The sequence below is a fragment of the Parasteatoda tepidariorum genome, chromosome 4 (assembly GCF_043381705.1).
Source record: "Parasteatoda tepidariorum isolate YZ-2023 chromosome 4, CAS_Ptep_4.0, whole genome shotgun sequence".
NCBI lineage: Eukaryota > Metazoa > Arthropoda > Arachnida > Araneae > Theridiidae > Parasteatoda > Parasteatoda tepidariorum.
In genome coordinates, this window is record NC_092207.1 from 49,067,831 (window position 1) to 49,084,875 (window position 17,045).

General features: G+C 28.7%; 1 protein-coding gene across 1 annotated transcript; it reads right to left on the reverse strand.

Moving 5' to 3' along the window:
* Positions 1-5,093: 5,093 nt before the first annotated feature.
* Positions 5,094-16,821, reverse strand: LOC107454488 (leucine-rich repeat transmembrane protein FLRT3-like). Its single transcript, XM_043040452.2, has 6 exons — positions 16,743-16,821; positions 15,029-15,155; positions 10,973-11,289; positions 8,761-8,996; positions 6,518-6,666; positions 5,094-5,351 (listed from the first exon to the last, which is right to left on the reverse strand). Exons 2-6 carry the CDS (start codon positions 15,144-15,146, stop codon positions 5,224-5,226), a joined length of 948 nt encoding a protein of 315 aa, XP_042896386.1. The 5' UTR covers positions 15,147-15,155; positions 16,743-16,821; the 3' UTR covers positions 5,094-5,223.
* Positions 16,822-17,045: the final 224 nt, after the last annotated feature.

Genomic DNA, 17,045 nt, shown 5'->3' on the forward strand with positions numbered 1-17,045 from the left:
GAGTTTCATAACAAAAAGCACGCAAACGCAACTTTAGGGCGACTATCTATAAAAGAAAAAATTCGGCCAAATTCTACAATCTAGATCATAAAAACCAAATGACATAAAACAAATATCGTGAAATACTTTAACCCGATATGTCTGATAGATATATCTTTACTTTAAAAAAAGATTAGGAACTTGCTAACTGCTTCAATTTTAAATCAATCTATTGGCTTTTGATAAAGAAATCGCTGTTCAATTCCCAAGAGATTTATCATAAATAAGTGAACCTTTTTTTTCTAATGCGCTTTATCAAGTTCACTTTTTTCTGTTTTCAATCTCAGTACTTGGACATTGACTGTTTTTTAGTGATTTCTGTAGTGTAAAAATTTCCTGAATACTTTACTGTAAAAAGTACAGGCACCAGGATGTCGGTATTTTTTACCTTAAGATCCATTTTTTCTGTAAAATTTTACAGAGAAAAGTTTGATAAACCGTAATTTTTACAATAATATTTAATGTAAAATTACTGTATCGCTGTAATGAAATAAATATTATTGAGCGCCGATACTTTTTACCGCAATTTAATCCGGAATTTTTTTTCGCTGTGTGGTTTATTTATTTAAATTACAGTTATATCACTAAAATTATTCCTATTCTTCGTTGCCTTAAATGTATCCACATTATATATCCCCAATTTTATGCAGGCATAAATCGTGATTTAATTTAATATTAATGATTTAGTTTAATTAAATAATTTTATCATAGATGAAGTTTTTATTTTAACCGCTTAAAATGCATTTTGTCTCAAAATATTTTCATGAATATCATTCAATCCGAGAATCGTACTTTCCACTGATACAACTTACTGCAAATGATGCGGATACTTTTTCTGCAAAAATGCGGAATAAACTCAATCTATTATAAATTATGTCGTTTAAATTGATTTTCATCCATGAATGCATACTAATAATTATTTTATTAGTATGTATGTCATGAATGCATACTAATAATTATTTTATTAGTATGCATTCATGAATTATGGTATGGGTAAATAATATTAACCTAAGCAATGTTTTATTAGTATGCATAAACAATTTGACAAGTTCACATTTACACCCTTTATCTAATAACCATAGACAATAAATCAGGACAACCACGAATATCATTAAAAGTCTAATATTTGTCAGCGGCATTTTCCTTGATTAAATTTTCTTTGCTTAAAATTCACGGTAAGATAAACGTTCCTTAATATTGCACTATTTTTGCAGACAGTGTGCTTCGACTTTGTCGCTGTTTTATAGGTTACTGGTTTCATATTTTTACTGTATGATTTACAGGATGAAAACGCTAGCTGACATCTTGTGAGATCCACCATGGTTTGGTATGGTGACACTATGATAAACCGAATAGACTCAGGAACCCTATATCTCACCCTATAGCTGAGTCTAACTGAGGACTTCCAAAACCAGCTGGATTGCCAATTAAGAGGTGTAGCATGCGTTCAATATCAATGAAGGACATTAATTGTCTGCTCTAGGACGAGTGAATCAAAGTATCACAAACTTTCATATTTGTGGGAAGCATTATCTAACTGTGACTGTCTTTTATGAAGTTGTTACCAACCAACTATTTATTATGACTCTATCAACTATTCAATATGACAAAATTTTGTTTTGTTTTTTCTATCATAGAGTAGATATGACTGTTGTTTGAACCCTTAATTTGATAATCCCCTTCTCGTCCAAAAAGTCTTGGATAAGATTCAGGTGTGAGGTCTTACTTGACAGCCAGTGTTGTCGTCTTGGAGGTGCCATGGATTCAACACGTAAAATTCCCACTAAATATTAAGTCTGCCATCCAAGGTATGTCAGTGACATCAATGTTTAGCTTACCATACATTTGGACCAAGGTTCCAAACAATACTAAGAGAAACACCCCAAGTCACATTTGCACCTAAACTGATACGCATGAGTGTTCAAATACTTATAGGTAGATTGGATGTTTTATTGCCATGATTTATTGTAAAAGGCTCTAAGGAAAATGTTTGAAAAATGTGTTGACTTACCTAATTTTAGTCTTATTTAACTCTGCAGTATTAAATTATTTCGCAAGGTCTTTAAATTTCACATATTTTACTATATGATTTAAGACTGATTTTTTTTAATGTTTTCTGAACGGAAAATGTTTTAAGACCATTTCGCAAAAAATAGTTAATGGCAATATTGTAAATATTAAGACGTGGAAAATATAAATGAATGAGATTAACTGTATAATAGATTTCCCCATGGATGTAGGTGCCCAAGAAATAAAAGCAACGCTTTTTTTTATTTACTCACACATTATTAATTTTCAATAAAAATGGGATATTTTAAACATTTTTTTCTCACACCAGGTTGAAAAAGCAAAATTTACTGGAAAAATGCCTGTTTATTGAGAAGAAAGTGGGAGTTTTTTTTTCCATTATCATACGAAATTCATTTAATCTGTTTAAAACCTTCAAAACTAGTTACAAAATTAAGTAAACTGAAATTAAATATTAAACTAATTAAACTATAAAATTAAACTGCAGACGAATCTGTTTTTATTAACATATTTTAAGGATAACATCAATGGTGTTTAGTAGCTTACAACACTCATTTAAAAAGATATTTATTGCACGTTCTTTAACATTTAATTATTTTTAATTCGTTATGTCAAACACATTCAATTAACGATCTGAAACCACGTGTTTATTTTATTGATAGTTAAGAATGTTAAAGATGTTTTTATGAAACTATACTGTTTAAAGTCAATGATATTCGAAATTTTTTAAAAAAAAGTTATGTTCTGAGAACAAAAATTATTGGAAAAATGGTACTAATTTATTTAAAAGAATCGTAAAATATAACCATACTATTAATAACACCAATGATACTGGATTAATTTCTGTAAAATATTCTGATTGAAATTAAAAAAAAGCTATGTACTAAAAAGCAAAATTTATGGAGAAATGGTGCAAAGCAATTAAGGAAAAACGTTAAAAAAAATGGCTTTACAAATATTGATGCCAATGATGTTTAATTAATTTGGTAATAGCTGCCAACTTAAACAAAAAAATAAAAGCAAAATCAAAGGAAAAATAATTCTAATTCGTTTAGGAGAAAAGTAAAAAATCGCCTAACCATTTAGACAATGCTTTTTAATAATGCTTAATTAATTTTAATAATAGGCACTGCTGATACTATGGTAATTGGTGAGTTTTAAAAGGTTAAAATATACTAACATTGTACAATGCATTATTTTGGTGTATTTGATACATATTAAGACAGCAACAATTACAATTTTAATATTACTGTACAATTTTAATATTACTATGGAAAGAGGACTTAATGGCCCTTTAAAAGGAGTAAGTACTATAGAAATTAATATAATATTTTTAAAAATTATTTTGGCTTTAATAATTGTATTAGTATATGTCTTTCAGTTTAACTGTATAAATTCTTCAGAGTTTTTAATGATTTATAAATTATTTTCTTTTTTTTTTCAACGCACGCGAGGAACGGCAATTCAGCCAGTAGTAATTAGATAAAATAATATGTTTTTCTTACGATTTACCTCCTCAAAGTAATGTTCTTAAAGACACACAGGGTAAACTAACCAGTGAAGGAGCACTTAAGCTTCGCTTACCTTTTAAAAAATCATATTAATGTCAAAATTCGTAATTTTAGTTAAATGACAGTGTCAACATATTTGTTACTAATTGCAAATTACGTAAAAAAATTGTAGAGAACTTACATAATATTGTTTTAAAGTTTTGNTTGATGCTCCTACTTGTTGCTAGAAATCAGGTTCGCAGAAAATGCTGTTTACTAGTTAAATTTAGTAGGAATAACACGACCTGTGACGTAGGCTATAGTATATCCAATTAACGAAAGGGAAAACACTTGTTTATCTTATTAATAGATAAGACTGTGAAGGATGTTTCTATGAAACTATACAATTTAAAGTCAATGATATTTGAAATTAAAGAAAAGTTATGCTCTGAAAGCAAAAAGTATTGGAAAAATGGTACTAATTGGTCTAAAATAATAGTAAAATATAACCATGCTATTATTGACAACAATGATGATGTTTTAGTTTCAGTAAAATATACTGATTGAAGTAAAAAAAAATTATGTACTAAAAAGCAAAATTTATGGAGAAGTGGTGCAAAGCTATTTAGGAAAAACGTGAAAAATCGCTTTACAAATATTGACGCCAATGATGCTTAATTAGTTTGGTAATAGCTGCTAACTGAAACAAAAAAATTAAGCTGTGCTTTTAAAAGCAAAATCAGCAGAAAATAAGTCTAATTCGTTTAAGAGAAAAGTAAAAAATCGCAGTACCATTTAGACAATGGTTTTTAATAATGCTTAATTAATTTTAATGATAGGCACTGCTGATATTATGGTAATAGATGAGTTTTAAAGGTTACAAATATACTAACATTGGTACAATGTATTATATTGGTGTATTTGATACAGATTAAAACTACAGCAATACTGTACAATTTTAATATTACTATGGAAAGAGGACTGAATGGCCCTTCAAAAGGGGTAAGTACTATAGAAATTAATATAATTTTTTTGAATTATTTAGGCTTTATTAATTGTATTGGTATATGTCTTTCAATTTAACTGCTTAAATTCTTTAGCATTTTTAATGATTTATTGATTATTTTCCTAGTTTTTTCACCCCGTACAAAGAACGGGTATTCAGCCAATAGTAATTAGATAAAATAACATGTTTATCTTACGATATCTTACGAAGTATTGTTCTTAAAAACACATATATCACATTTTTAATGAGATTTTCATTTAAAATATCTTTAGATGCATACCTAAGGGATTTTAAAGTTAACTTCATAGTAACTCAAACAAAAATTCAAATAACAATTTTATTATTTTATAAAACAAGAATAAATTAATGATGAAAAGGAATCTATGAAAGCTTTCCAGCCTTTTAAAACTTTAAATTCTAGTATAATTAGATTTAAATATTGCAAAAAAATTATATTATAAATATGGTAAAAAAATTTTATTATAAATATCTTTAAAAAAATGACACACAAAGAAAAATAGCATAAACACTTAGGAAGTAATAAATTTTATAAATTCTTTTGAGTTCGACATCATTTTTATCTGAGTTTCTCAATTCGGTAATTTTGCAATATTTTCATTTAAAAACATATTTTCCTTTAGAATAAGTAACAAGGTCAATTTAGGATTTGCAAAACTGTGTGAGCGGAAGTCCTTTTTTGTCAACTGGTGTGGCACAACTGGCAATAATAACATCAACATCTTGGTTACACACCCATTTCAAACCTTTGTCACATTGAAGAGGATTATCTAGAGAAAAATAAAAAGAAATTGCAGTACTTGATTTATATATGTTACCGGCAATGTAGACTGCATTGAACGCATGCTCTGCATTTTTAGACTATGACTGTTGTTTNTATTTCGAAATTTAAAAGCTCTAATTGGCAGATTAAAGCCTTTGTAACAAGGGATTTTAAATATCTCAATGGAATTTTATGCAATTTCTGTTACGAACAAAAGGTAATTACTTTTAGATGAAATACTAATTCTAAAACTTATAAAGTAGTGTAAAAAGGTTAACGGAAAACAATATTTTTAAAAAGACAATATATATATATATGTGTGTGTAAGTTCAAAATAAAGATAAAACAAAAGAAAATTACAGACATGAAAAAAGGGGGAAAAAGAAAAATAATAATAAAAATAAAAATAACAAAAAACTGAAAAAAATAATAATAATTTTTCATTATTATTTTTCCTTTTACCCTTTTTTTCATATGTCTGTAATTTTCCTTTGTTTTATCTTCATTTTGAGCTTATTTTATGAGTTCTATTTACTTGCAGCTTATGCGCAATAAATTAAACTTATTGTTTTCTTAATTTTCTTCGTGTTTTTTTTTATTTATTTATTTTGCTATATATATATCTAATAATATTTTTGTTTAAAGAATGATTCTTTATACAATATACAATGTATAAAGAATCAAGTTAGTACAATCAAGCAATTAACAAATTATTTGATAGAATCAATCAACATTCAATTAAAAAACTATAATACAAAAGAATCAAACTGTTTTGTTCTAAATATGCTATATTTCTCTCCTAATCAATTACGGATATATGTTACACGTTCGAACATTTCAGAGCTCTTTTGTCTTCATTTTGTAAAGGAATCAGATTAATAAATGGTAGTATGCCCTAAAGCAGAAGTCTTTATCCTATACCAACTGACACCATAACACCGGCCTTTCGTCTTACACAGTGTGGTCTTGCGTTCGATCCCGATCAAAATATATGAATTTTCAGTAAAATGCAAAGTTTAAACGAAAAATTCAGCTATAAATTTACCTTAAAAAATTAATTACGTCCGTTGTATGACTGATATTCTAGAATTTTTTCTTAGGAGCAAAAAAGTTAAGTACAACAAGGAAACTAGCTACTAACAAAATATTCTCTAAATAGTTTAAGTTACATACCATGCAAATACAGATTATGCAAATTTGAAAGCGCAGACGACCAAGTATCTTCAGGAAGGATATGAATCAAATTGGTTCCAATATTTACATCTGTCAATGATGGCATTCCTGAAAAAATATTGCTCGGCAGCTTTCTTAATTTGTTGTTTCTGAAATAAACAAAATTTGTAAGAAAAATAATCCTTTCTTGGCATCATAAATTGAGTGTTATCTATTAAAAATTTAAGTGTTCTAAATGAAGTTCTTTGCTCCATAATTCATTTTTAAAATGAAAATTTTAAATAAAGGTAAAATACAGAAACTGGCAATTTTATTTTCTTCTTTATGATAGTGCGCTAAAGAAAATAATGAACCACCCTGAATAACTTTTGATCTAACAATCGGATCTTTGGGTTTTAAGGCTGAATCTTAATGGTTCGCTAATTAGATATATGATAATTGGAGCACGCGATATTTTAAGTTACGAAATCAGACACAAAAAATCAAATTTTTCGGAATAAACATATTCTATTCGCTCAGAAACTATTCTCAAAACTTTGTTCAAACTGTACATAACTGTTGACGCAGTGTATAAATTGTTGTTGACAAAAATATTTTTTCACCATAAAAATCATCGAAATAATCATATTTTCAATTTTTTGACTGAGCTCAAATTTTAGATTTTCGTCACGATAAATTAACATCTTTTAAAGTGTTGTAAAAAATTTTATGATACCTTAAAGCATTTCAAATATTTTATTTTTTTTCTTAACTATAAAATATAAAATTATAGTAAAATTATTTTTTGCCTTGTCTTTAGATAAATGGGTTTTATAATTTTATGCAAAAAGATGGTTCACCTAATTACAATTACCACAGATAAACTTTTTCTATTTTCTTAACTCATATCAATGAAACAAATTGATTAGCAGGTTTCAGGTTACCCTCTTCTTGCTAATTTTATAGCTTGCGTATTTCGCCATAACTTGTAAATGGAAAATATTCTGCATACAGTTAAAAAAATTAGTTTACCCAAAGGAAATTCCATGAAAAAATAACTAATAAAATAGATACAAAATTTGAACGAAATCAGTCAATTTTAGAATAAAATAGATACAGAATCAATTTAAATAATAAAATAGATACAAAATTTGAACGAAATCAGCTAATTTTAGAAATTGAAGCAAATAGATTGTCCGCAATCAAAAATACAATAAAATTTATGACAAAAGAGTTCCCTGAATCTTAGGGAGACTTTTCGGTAGCAGGAAGCAAATTCCAAAAGAACAGAATTCACAAACAATGAATTAGAGTTAGAGAGTAACAAGTGTGATAGTGAGAAAATATTGCAACGTATACTCTTTTATATTAAACAATACAAATTCACTAAAATGTAAGTTCACTAAATGTAACTTTATACCTCAAAATTCATATTCAGGATCAAGTTTATACTATCAAGATTAATTAGATTCAGGCCCAAGTTCGTGAGCAAGAAATCAGAACTAAAAAAAAAATCTCGGGTATTATATCTTCATGTATAATCAAACAACACAGCCATTATGGGAGGTAACAAAAAATTACAACATATACCAGTTAAATCTATGGAACGTGAATCCACTAAAGAGTAAACAACAACGTATTTTAATTACGGCAAGTTGAAATATTACTTTACGCTTCAATGTACATACTACGATAGAGAGGATAAAAACAGAACGCCTTAATAACTGATGATCTGATAAACAGTTTTTAAATACCACGAAGCAATCTTAATGGTTTGAGAGACTAACTTTAAATATGGTCACTAATTTGTGCATATCACATTTTAAAATAAAAAATCGAACACAAAACTGTTATTCAAACATACCTTAATTTCAATAAATTTGATTTCCTGACATTCAAATATGGAAGATTCAAATATAGACACAATCTGGAGAATATGGTCCCATTATTTGTTTAAAATTTTTGTGTCTAATTCCACTACTTAATACAATGCTTGAACTAATTAATTAGTATATTTAAGGTTTAAATATTACTAATTAACATATTAGGTTACTGATTAATTAGTAAATTGAGGTACTAATTAATTAAGGTTAAGGTCGAAAACCAATAATATTAAATCCTACTGCGCGAAAGTTCAATCATTAAATAAAACGTTATTAATGTGTTCCATTGGTGCACAAAAAAATAACATAATTTATTTATCACGTTATTTAGATTTCTCAAGTCATTAAAGTTATTCATAAAAAAGTATAAAGAATACTGACGCAAAATCCAATTTTTGAAGATGCGTGGCAGGTGTGGGCAGCATAGATCTTGAAATTTCATTTAGGTGATTTCCTGCAACTGCCAGTAATTGGAGATTTCTTAGAGATGAGAATGCTTTGTCCCCTAGCTTTTCTATTCCATTTCCTTCAAATATCAAGTTGATCAACTTCTCAGGACCGTTAGTGAACCAATCATTCCCAACTTCAGGAATTTTATTCTCTTCAAACAAAGCTATCTGTAATATACAAATAATTCATAGAACAATAGCTTATTGAATGAGAGTTCCATGATGGCCACCCTAAATATATATTTTTAGAATTCTTGTCAAAGATGAAACAAAATCAGTATACATATTAAAAATAGCTAATTGATATTTAAATAAGAAAATAATAAAAACGACATTGAATTAAAACTATCAATACTTTTCATATTTTATAACCGTCGCTGAACAGCCGACCCAATTTTTGGGTTTACAACTATTAATGTTCAACTCCGTAGCCTTGTAATTTTGAACCCAATCCAGAAGACAAGGGAACTCCTAGATCAAGTAGTATTGGGAGAAATTTGCCATCGTGGCGGGCTTGTTTTGATGGAGCGAACCCGCATTTGCATTACATGGGGAGGAAGACCACGAGAACCTCCCACGGTTAGCCTGACTGCAAGTAGACTGTAACCCATGATCCGTCTACCACTGAGGATATTTCACGTCATCACTGTGGTCGGTGCAAGCCGGATGCGGAATTCGTATCGACCAGCCATTGCCGGTATCGAACACCGGCTCACATCATTGGAAGACGAACGCTCTATCCCCTGAGCCAGGGCTGCTCAAATACTATCAATACTGAGGAAAACAGGACTGAAAGCATCACAACTGGTTTTATTGCCGAAGGAATCTGAGAATTAATGAAAGGTGTTTATAAGAAAACCCGCCATGTTTGTCGAGTCATGTCTTTAATCACGCCTTTCTCATTGATGATTCGATCACATTGATATCGCTGTTAGATTCGACAAGTTCTAACAGCGGTTTTTATCTTTCTTTCTCACTGAAATATATATTTACAATCGTGTTTACTCTTTTACCACAATTTTAAAAAGAATTTATTAATATTTATTAAATGCGGTAATTTTGGAATAAACTATACTGTTCTTAGAACTGAATTGAGGGATTCGTAAATGGCATTTCATATTAAAACAAACACGTGTCATTCGCCCATATTACAGTTTTAATTAAACAATTAAAACCGTAAAAAATCGAGCTAATATTTTGCAATCAGCTCGTCATATGCAAAAAAAAAAATATTTTTAGTAATATAATTTTCAATTCTTCAGTCTCAGACTTTCCGGAATTTTACTAGGAAGACCTCGTGTGTTCCTCGTGTGGTCCGTAACCATATTTCTATTACTTTTAACTCGTAACATAAAACCTATTTATTTAAGGCATGCAAAATACATTTTCTTATTATTTATTATTATTATTATTATTTTTATTATTATTTACTATTTTTATTATTTAATTTTTCTAAATCATATTCATTTTTTTATTAAGGATTGAGAATATTTGAATAATGAATAGTGGGACAAGAAATTTTTAACACATGGTGACAAAATCCAAAAGTTCAATGTTCCAATTCCGAAAATAAAATTTAAGATGTTTAAGGATTGTTGGAATTTTATGTCTTACAATTCAAAAATCTTTCATTCATTTCAATATATCAAATGATTAAAAAACCATAAGCAGAAAAAAATATTTATTCATTTTTTTAACATGTAATTAACCTTGGATAAACGAGTTTTATAATTATATGCAATTTTTCTACTGATTGACTTAAAAATGTTCGAGGAATACGGCGAATTACCAAGCAACTAAAAATAAGATTAAAAGGCTCAAACTGTCTCTGCTAAACTAAAATATTGGACTGCTCTCTCTGCTAAAATATTGAAAACTCTGCTAAAATATTGGACTTTATTTTCCAGCTTATGGCTATCCCCAATATTTTAAGAGTCAAACATACGAATCAATTACAAAACGAAAGATTTTGCTTCGTCAGAAAAATCGTGCCTCATTCCTCAAATTTTAATACCATCAACACTAATACACTAATTAGTTAAAATGTTCAAGGTCCACCTAATTGTTTCTGTAGTTATTTTTTTTTCCGCACGCTGTACATTTATGGGGAAGTTTTCTAACTTCTTAACAGGAAAAAAAAATACCTTTAACGAACGGAGATGCTCTAGTTTTAAGTTTAGAAGTGGCCTGTTTCGTTTAAAGCTGCTTCGAATCTCCAGTTCCGCAAGTGAGCTTTCAAGTCCTGAAAAATGAGATTGTCTCGGACGAAATGAAGCATCATCCACTTCGAATTTATCCAACACTAACTCTTTAATGTGCAACCCCTGGAACAAATCTGTTGGCACTGATGAAGCATTGACTCCTGACAAAGTCAATTGTTTCACTGAATATCCATTGAGCGCTTTAAGATTGGCTTGAAGATTCTCTTGAGAACCAACCCTGTAGCACAATAAGACTGCACCTATCAAAATTTTAGCATTATTTAATTTCATGGACTATTATAAAAGTTGTTACTATTATAATTATAGAGAGTCTCGGTATCAATCATTGTTAACAATCAAAAATGCAATAACAAAGTATAAATTTATTTTGTTGCATTTTTGATTGTTGACAATTCAGCTGCCTAGATTAGAACAAGAACTGGACACGGATGTTTAAAAGCAAAACGGGATTGCATCTATTAATATTTAAATATTATTTTATTAAATGGATTATTAAAATTTCTTGTTTCTATAATACTTGAGAGTATCGGTATCAATCATTGGCAAATATCACAATCAAGCTCAGAATTGTGAGCAATGAAAAATGCAATAACAAAGCATAAATTTATTTTGGTATTTCATTTTTGACTGTTGACAATTTAACTGCTTCGATTAGAGCAAGAACTAAACACGCGTGTTTAAACGCGCAAAACAGGGTTCCACCTATTATTTGAATATTATTTATTTAATGAATTATTATAAAATTTCTTACAATTAGAATACTTGAGAGCATCGGTATCAATCATTGGCAAAACCAACAATGGGAACAATGAAAAATGCCATAACAAAGCGTAAATTTGTTTTGTTATTTCATTTGTGATTGTTGACAATTCAGCTGCCTAGATCAGAATAACAACTAGACACGGATGTTAAAAAGCAAAACAGGATTTCATCTATTAATATTTCAACATTATTTAAATTAATGGATTATTAAAATTTCTTGCTTTTATAATACTTGAGAGTATCGGTATCAATCATTGGCAAAAACTACAATCAAATTCAGAATTGTGAACAATGAAAAATGCAATAACAAAGCATAAATTTATTTCGTTATTTCATTTTTGATTGTTGACAATTTAGCTTCTTCGATTAGAGCAAGAACTAGACACGGGTGTTTAAAAGAGCAAAACAGGATTGCACCTATTAATATTTAAATATAATGGATTATTATAAAATTCCTTACATTTATAATACTTGAGAGTATCGGTATCAATCATTGGCAACAACCACAATCAATCTCAGAATTGTCAAGAATCAAAAATGCCATTACAAAGTATAAATAATTTTTGTTATTTTAGTTTTGATTGTTGCTGCTTCGATTGGAGCAAGAATTGCATATGAATGCAAAATATGTTCGACTGTGTGGTGAATAGGGCTGAGAAAATAGTATGGAGAAATGTGTTATACGTGAAGAAAAATTAGAGAACCGAATAAAGCACAATAACAATTGAATTGCTAAAATTTAGAAGAAATTTGAGTTTAAAACAGTTTTCTTTCCTCCGGACAAATTAAATTCCATCAACCTTATTATTCCATCAAGTCTCTGTTGCTGATATTAAAAAGTGGAGTATTTATGTTTAATGTCAGTTTGGACAAACTACACCTACCCTTAAACTCTGACTTATTAATCGGGGAAGATGGCCAAAATCAAGGTATTGAACAATCTTCCATGGCCCTATAAATCTGGAATCCTAGTCATAGGTTTGAGTTTTTCTCTGCTAAAATTATTCAATACTGCTCTTCAGCCACTGATCTAATTTCTGGGTTTCATTTCACAGTGAGAAAAATTCTAACTTTTTAGTTAATGACCTTTTAGAACATTCCATTCTTTCCTAGTGTTTGGAAATCTATTTTTATTATTTTCTACGTCTAACACACTTGGAGTTCTCAACCTATTATCTCCACTTCTTTCTCCATGTGCCATATCTTGTTTGAAAATTTTGTTCCCACTCCTATTGAAACCACCTTCTTACTTGTTATCTGTTTGTGATTTTTATTTTGAACTTCTCTGTTTTCTTTCTCTTATTTGATTAACACTAAGGAATGCTCCTGATTCTAAACTCAAAATCATTATATGTCTGTTTTTTGTGACTTTACGTTTTATTGCTTTACTTTTTATGTAGACCATGTTGACTTTTTAAATATTATGGCTCTCTTACCAAAGATTTGTGAATCTAAATTAGTTATTGCTCCACATTTTCCAATTTAAAGTAAAATTTAATTGACTAATATATTAACGAATTATGCATCTGAGATGATGCATAAGCTTATACATAATAATGCAAAACTTATGCATGAAACATTTAATCGCTATTTTAACTAAAATTCTATTCAAATTTCTAACCTCTTTGGACATTATATTTTACTAGAATCAGTATGGTCACCTACGTATGGGCCAAAAGGAAGTGATATAAAGTCAGCGTCAAAAGAGAAAAATATTTCTACTTTTGTTATATTTTTTCTATTTTTTATTATTTAAAATATTCTGTAAGAAAGCAAACTAGAATATTGTATAGATTTTACATACGTTTCCTTAAGGAATAATTAATGTAAACAACAACAAATTCAGTCGTTTCCTAAGTCCTGTACAGTATGGAAAATAAGAAACGGAATAACATTTGATCTAATGGTCGGTTTTAAGACTCAATCTTAAAGATTTGAAAGGGTGACCTCAAATATGCTAATTAATTAGTGCAGACAATACTTTAAGTTACAAAATTAGACTCAAAACTGAAATTTCGTTGAATAGATTTTGCTCTTTTTTTGACGGATTTGGATTTCTGGCCCCCAAAATATAGGAGACAGCCGGAATCTGGAAAATATGGTCCCCATAGTTTTATGGTCTGGTCCAAAGTTTAGACCCCTTAATGTTAATTTTATTTTAATGTTAATATTTTATTTTAATGTTTTATTAATGTTAGTTCTGTTTCTTATGGAATCATCTTTGAATAAGCAAATTTTATAGTTATGTGCAAAAAAATTTTCAATTCACTTCAAAAGTTCTAGAGACATGGCGAAATACGCAAAAAATGAAATTAACATTGAGGGGTTCAAACTTTGGATTGTTCCGATTATTAAATCAAAATTTATTCAGGGTGTCTCATTTTTTATTTTGCGCAATGCACAGTGGAGAGTTTTACTATCCATTGTGTTATTTTTAAATGATAGTATATAGCTAACTATTGTATATGAGTAAAACTATATAGGGGATTGTTTTCATCGCATTAAATAAAAAGAATTGCCAATCGCAAATTAACTTCCTTTAAATATCAATGTTACTAAATGCATTGACTTAAAAGTGCTTTTAAAAATTGAAGATTTTGTGTGAAGTTCCTTAATTTCCTAACAGTTAGAAAAAAATTATATTATTCTAAAAATAATTAAAATGTAAAAGAAACCTAACATTTGTAAAAATTATGTTTTAAATTTTTAATACAGCTTAAAATATTAAGTTTTCAAGATAAAAATGTTAAGTATTTTTAAAAAAATTCATTTATTTTAAATTAAAAGGTGTTTTTTTCATTTATATGAAGCAGTTTTTGATATTACCCTTTAAAAAATGTACTTAACGTAAAAATATCATAATTGATTTTTCATAATTTTTTTAATATCTATTAAAATATGGAAAAAATTAAATTCCCTCAGGTGTATTTATTATAACTACGAAGTTATTTTTTAAAGTTTGAGCATATTTAACTGTTTAATAAGTAGCAAAAATAAAACTCATTGCTAACTAGGGTTCTCATAATTGAGATAAATACATCATTTTTTTTATCTTTAAAAGATAATTATTAGCATTATTTTTTCTTAAAAAAAAGCTTACATGTTTTTAATATTATTTGTATAAGAAATTTCTTAGATGCTTTTATTCCATAAATGACGAGATGTTACTATCGCAGTACGTAAAAATAAAATGCTTTTTTTAAAAAATATAAATACCATATGCTCGATATTTGCAAGAACATTTAGTCGCCTCTGGTGGAGGGCACTCATTTTTCAGGGTTGCTAAAGCAATACTGCTGCCTACTAGCACCAAAAGGAATGCTCTTATTGCCATCTTTTGAATCTGGAAAATAATAATTTTCTTTAAACTAGCTAATATTTGAAAAATACGTCAGACAATAATGAGATATCTGCAGGTAACGTAGTGTGGGTATCTCGATCATGATTTGTAGTTGAAACGTTGCATTTGTTTACAACTATTCTTACCAATGTATTTCGAGTAATCCAAGCCCGTCAAGTATCAATTCTCCTAAATGATACATTCTATATTCTTACACAATGAATCTTTCTCAACGATTTCAAATTTTGCACCATATATTTCTTACTTGCACGAAGCCATGTAGAACAGAAACAAACTAATTATGCACGCCATTTAACTTCAAAACGATGAGCTGGGACAGACGTCATAGATTACGTGTGTGGGCATCCATGATCTTCTTCTTCTTCTTGAAGTGCAAGTGCCCAATTTTGAAAATTCTATGAGTTAAAGGCAGAGATTTTTATTTTCATTTTCACCCAGCTTACATTTTTAATGTTTTCACATAATATTTAAGCATATTTTTCCTTTTATGATTAGCTTATTCACAATTACTGTCTTGGTGGCGATTTTAATGTAAATATGAATACTGAAAAAAAGAAAAGAATTTTTTGACGTCTTAAAAAACATTGATGGCTCAAGCAATAAAGCATTCGCCTTCCAATGAGGTGAACTGGGTTCGAATCCCGACACTAGCAGGTTGATACAAATTCCGCTTCCGTCTTGTCCCGACCACAGTGCTTACATAAAATATCCTCAGTGGTAGACGGATCATGGGTTAAAGTCCCCATGTCGTCAGGCTAACCGTGGGAGGTTCTCGTGGTCTTCCTCTCCATGTAACTCAAAGGTGGGTTATTTTCATCAAAAAGTCTTCCAAGAAAGCAAATTTCTCCTAAAACTTTATCCAGAAATCCCTTGTCTTCTGAATTGGGTTCAAAATTGCATGGCTACGTAGTTGAGCATTAGTAGTCGTACACCCAGAAATCGGGTCTTCTGTTCATCAAGGGTTATAAAATACGAAATATTGGACGACAAGAGGACAGACATCAAATGCAGTTTTTGCAACACATGACTAAAAATGCTGTGGTGTTTATGAAAGTCTATTCAGAAATAAAAAACATTTGGCTAATTTTAACCAGTGTTCGCAATAATGCCATCACAATTTTATCTCTTTTGTAATTAATCATCTTCATGTTCTTTTCACATATATTTTTTCTTTCTTAAAGTTTCAGACAATTTTTTTCCTTTTTACTTGACTGTACTTAGTCATTTAAGACATCAAAAATTTTAAATTACAAAAACAATACAAATAAAATCATTGAGATAAATGTTAATGTCTTGTAAATAAATGTTAAATACTATTATTTTTATTTCTTTTATTACTTCAAATTTTGATAAAAATGAAACTGAAACCCAAATAGAAATAAACATTGGACTCAAAAGAAAAATACAATAGATAAAACTAATTAATTTGAGATTTGTAACTCAACTCAACGAACTAAATTTCTTGAACAGAAATTTGAAAAGAAAGGATTGTTGCTTTTATAAACCTTAACAAACATCACTTCAGTTGCTAAGTTTAGCAATTTATATCAATAAAAAGAAATAACTTACTTTGTTGCCAGAAATCTGCACTCCTTTTATTCAAAGAAAATTAAAAATCGGCAGAAGTAAGTCAAAATATCTTCTTATCTGTCCTATACTACCAACAACACATGTTTCTTCTCATACAATGATAAAACTTTTTTTTAAAAGTACAATATAAAACCAAGTGTAATTTAATATATAATTTTTATAAAATATTTATTTTTATGAAAGTCATAAATATGTACAGTTCTCAAAGTAAAAAATGAACCAACCTGAATAACTTTTGATCTAATGATCGGATCTTCTCGTTCTAGGACTTAATCTTAATGG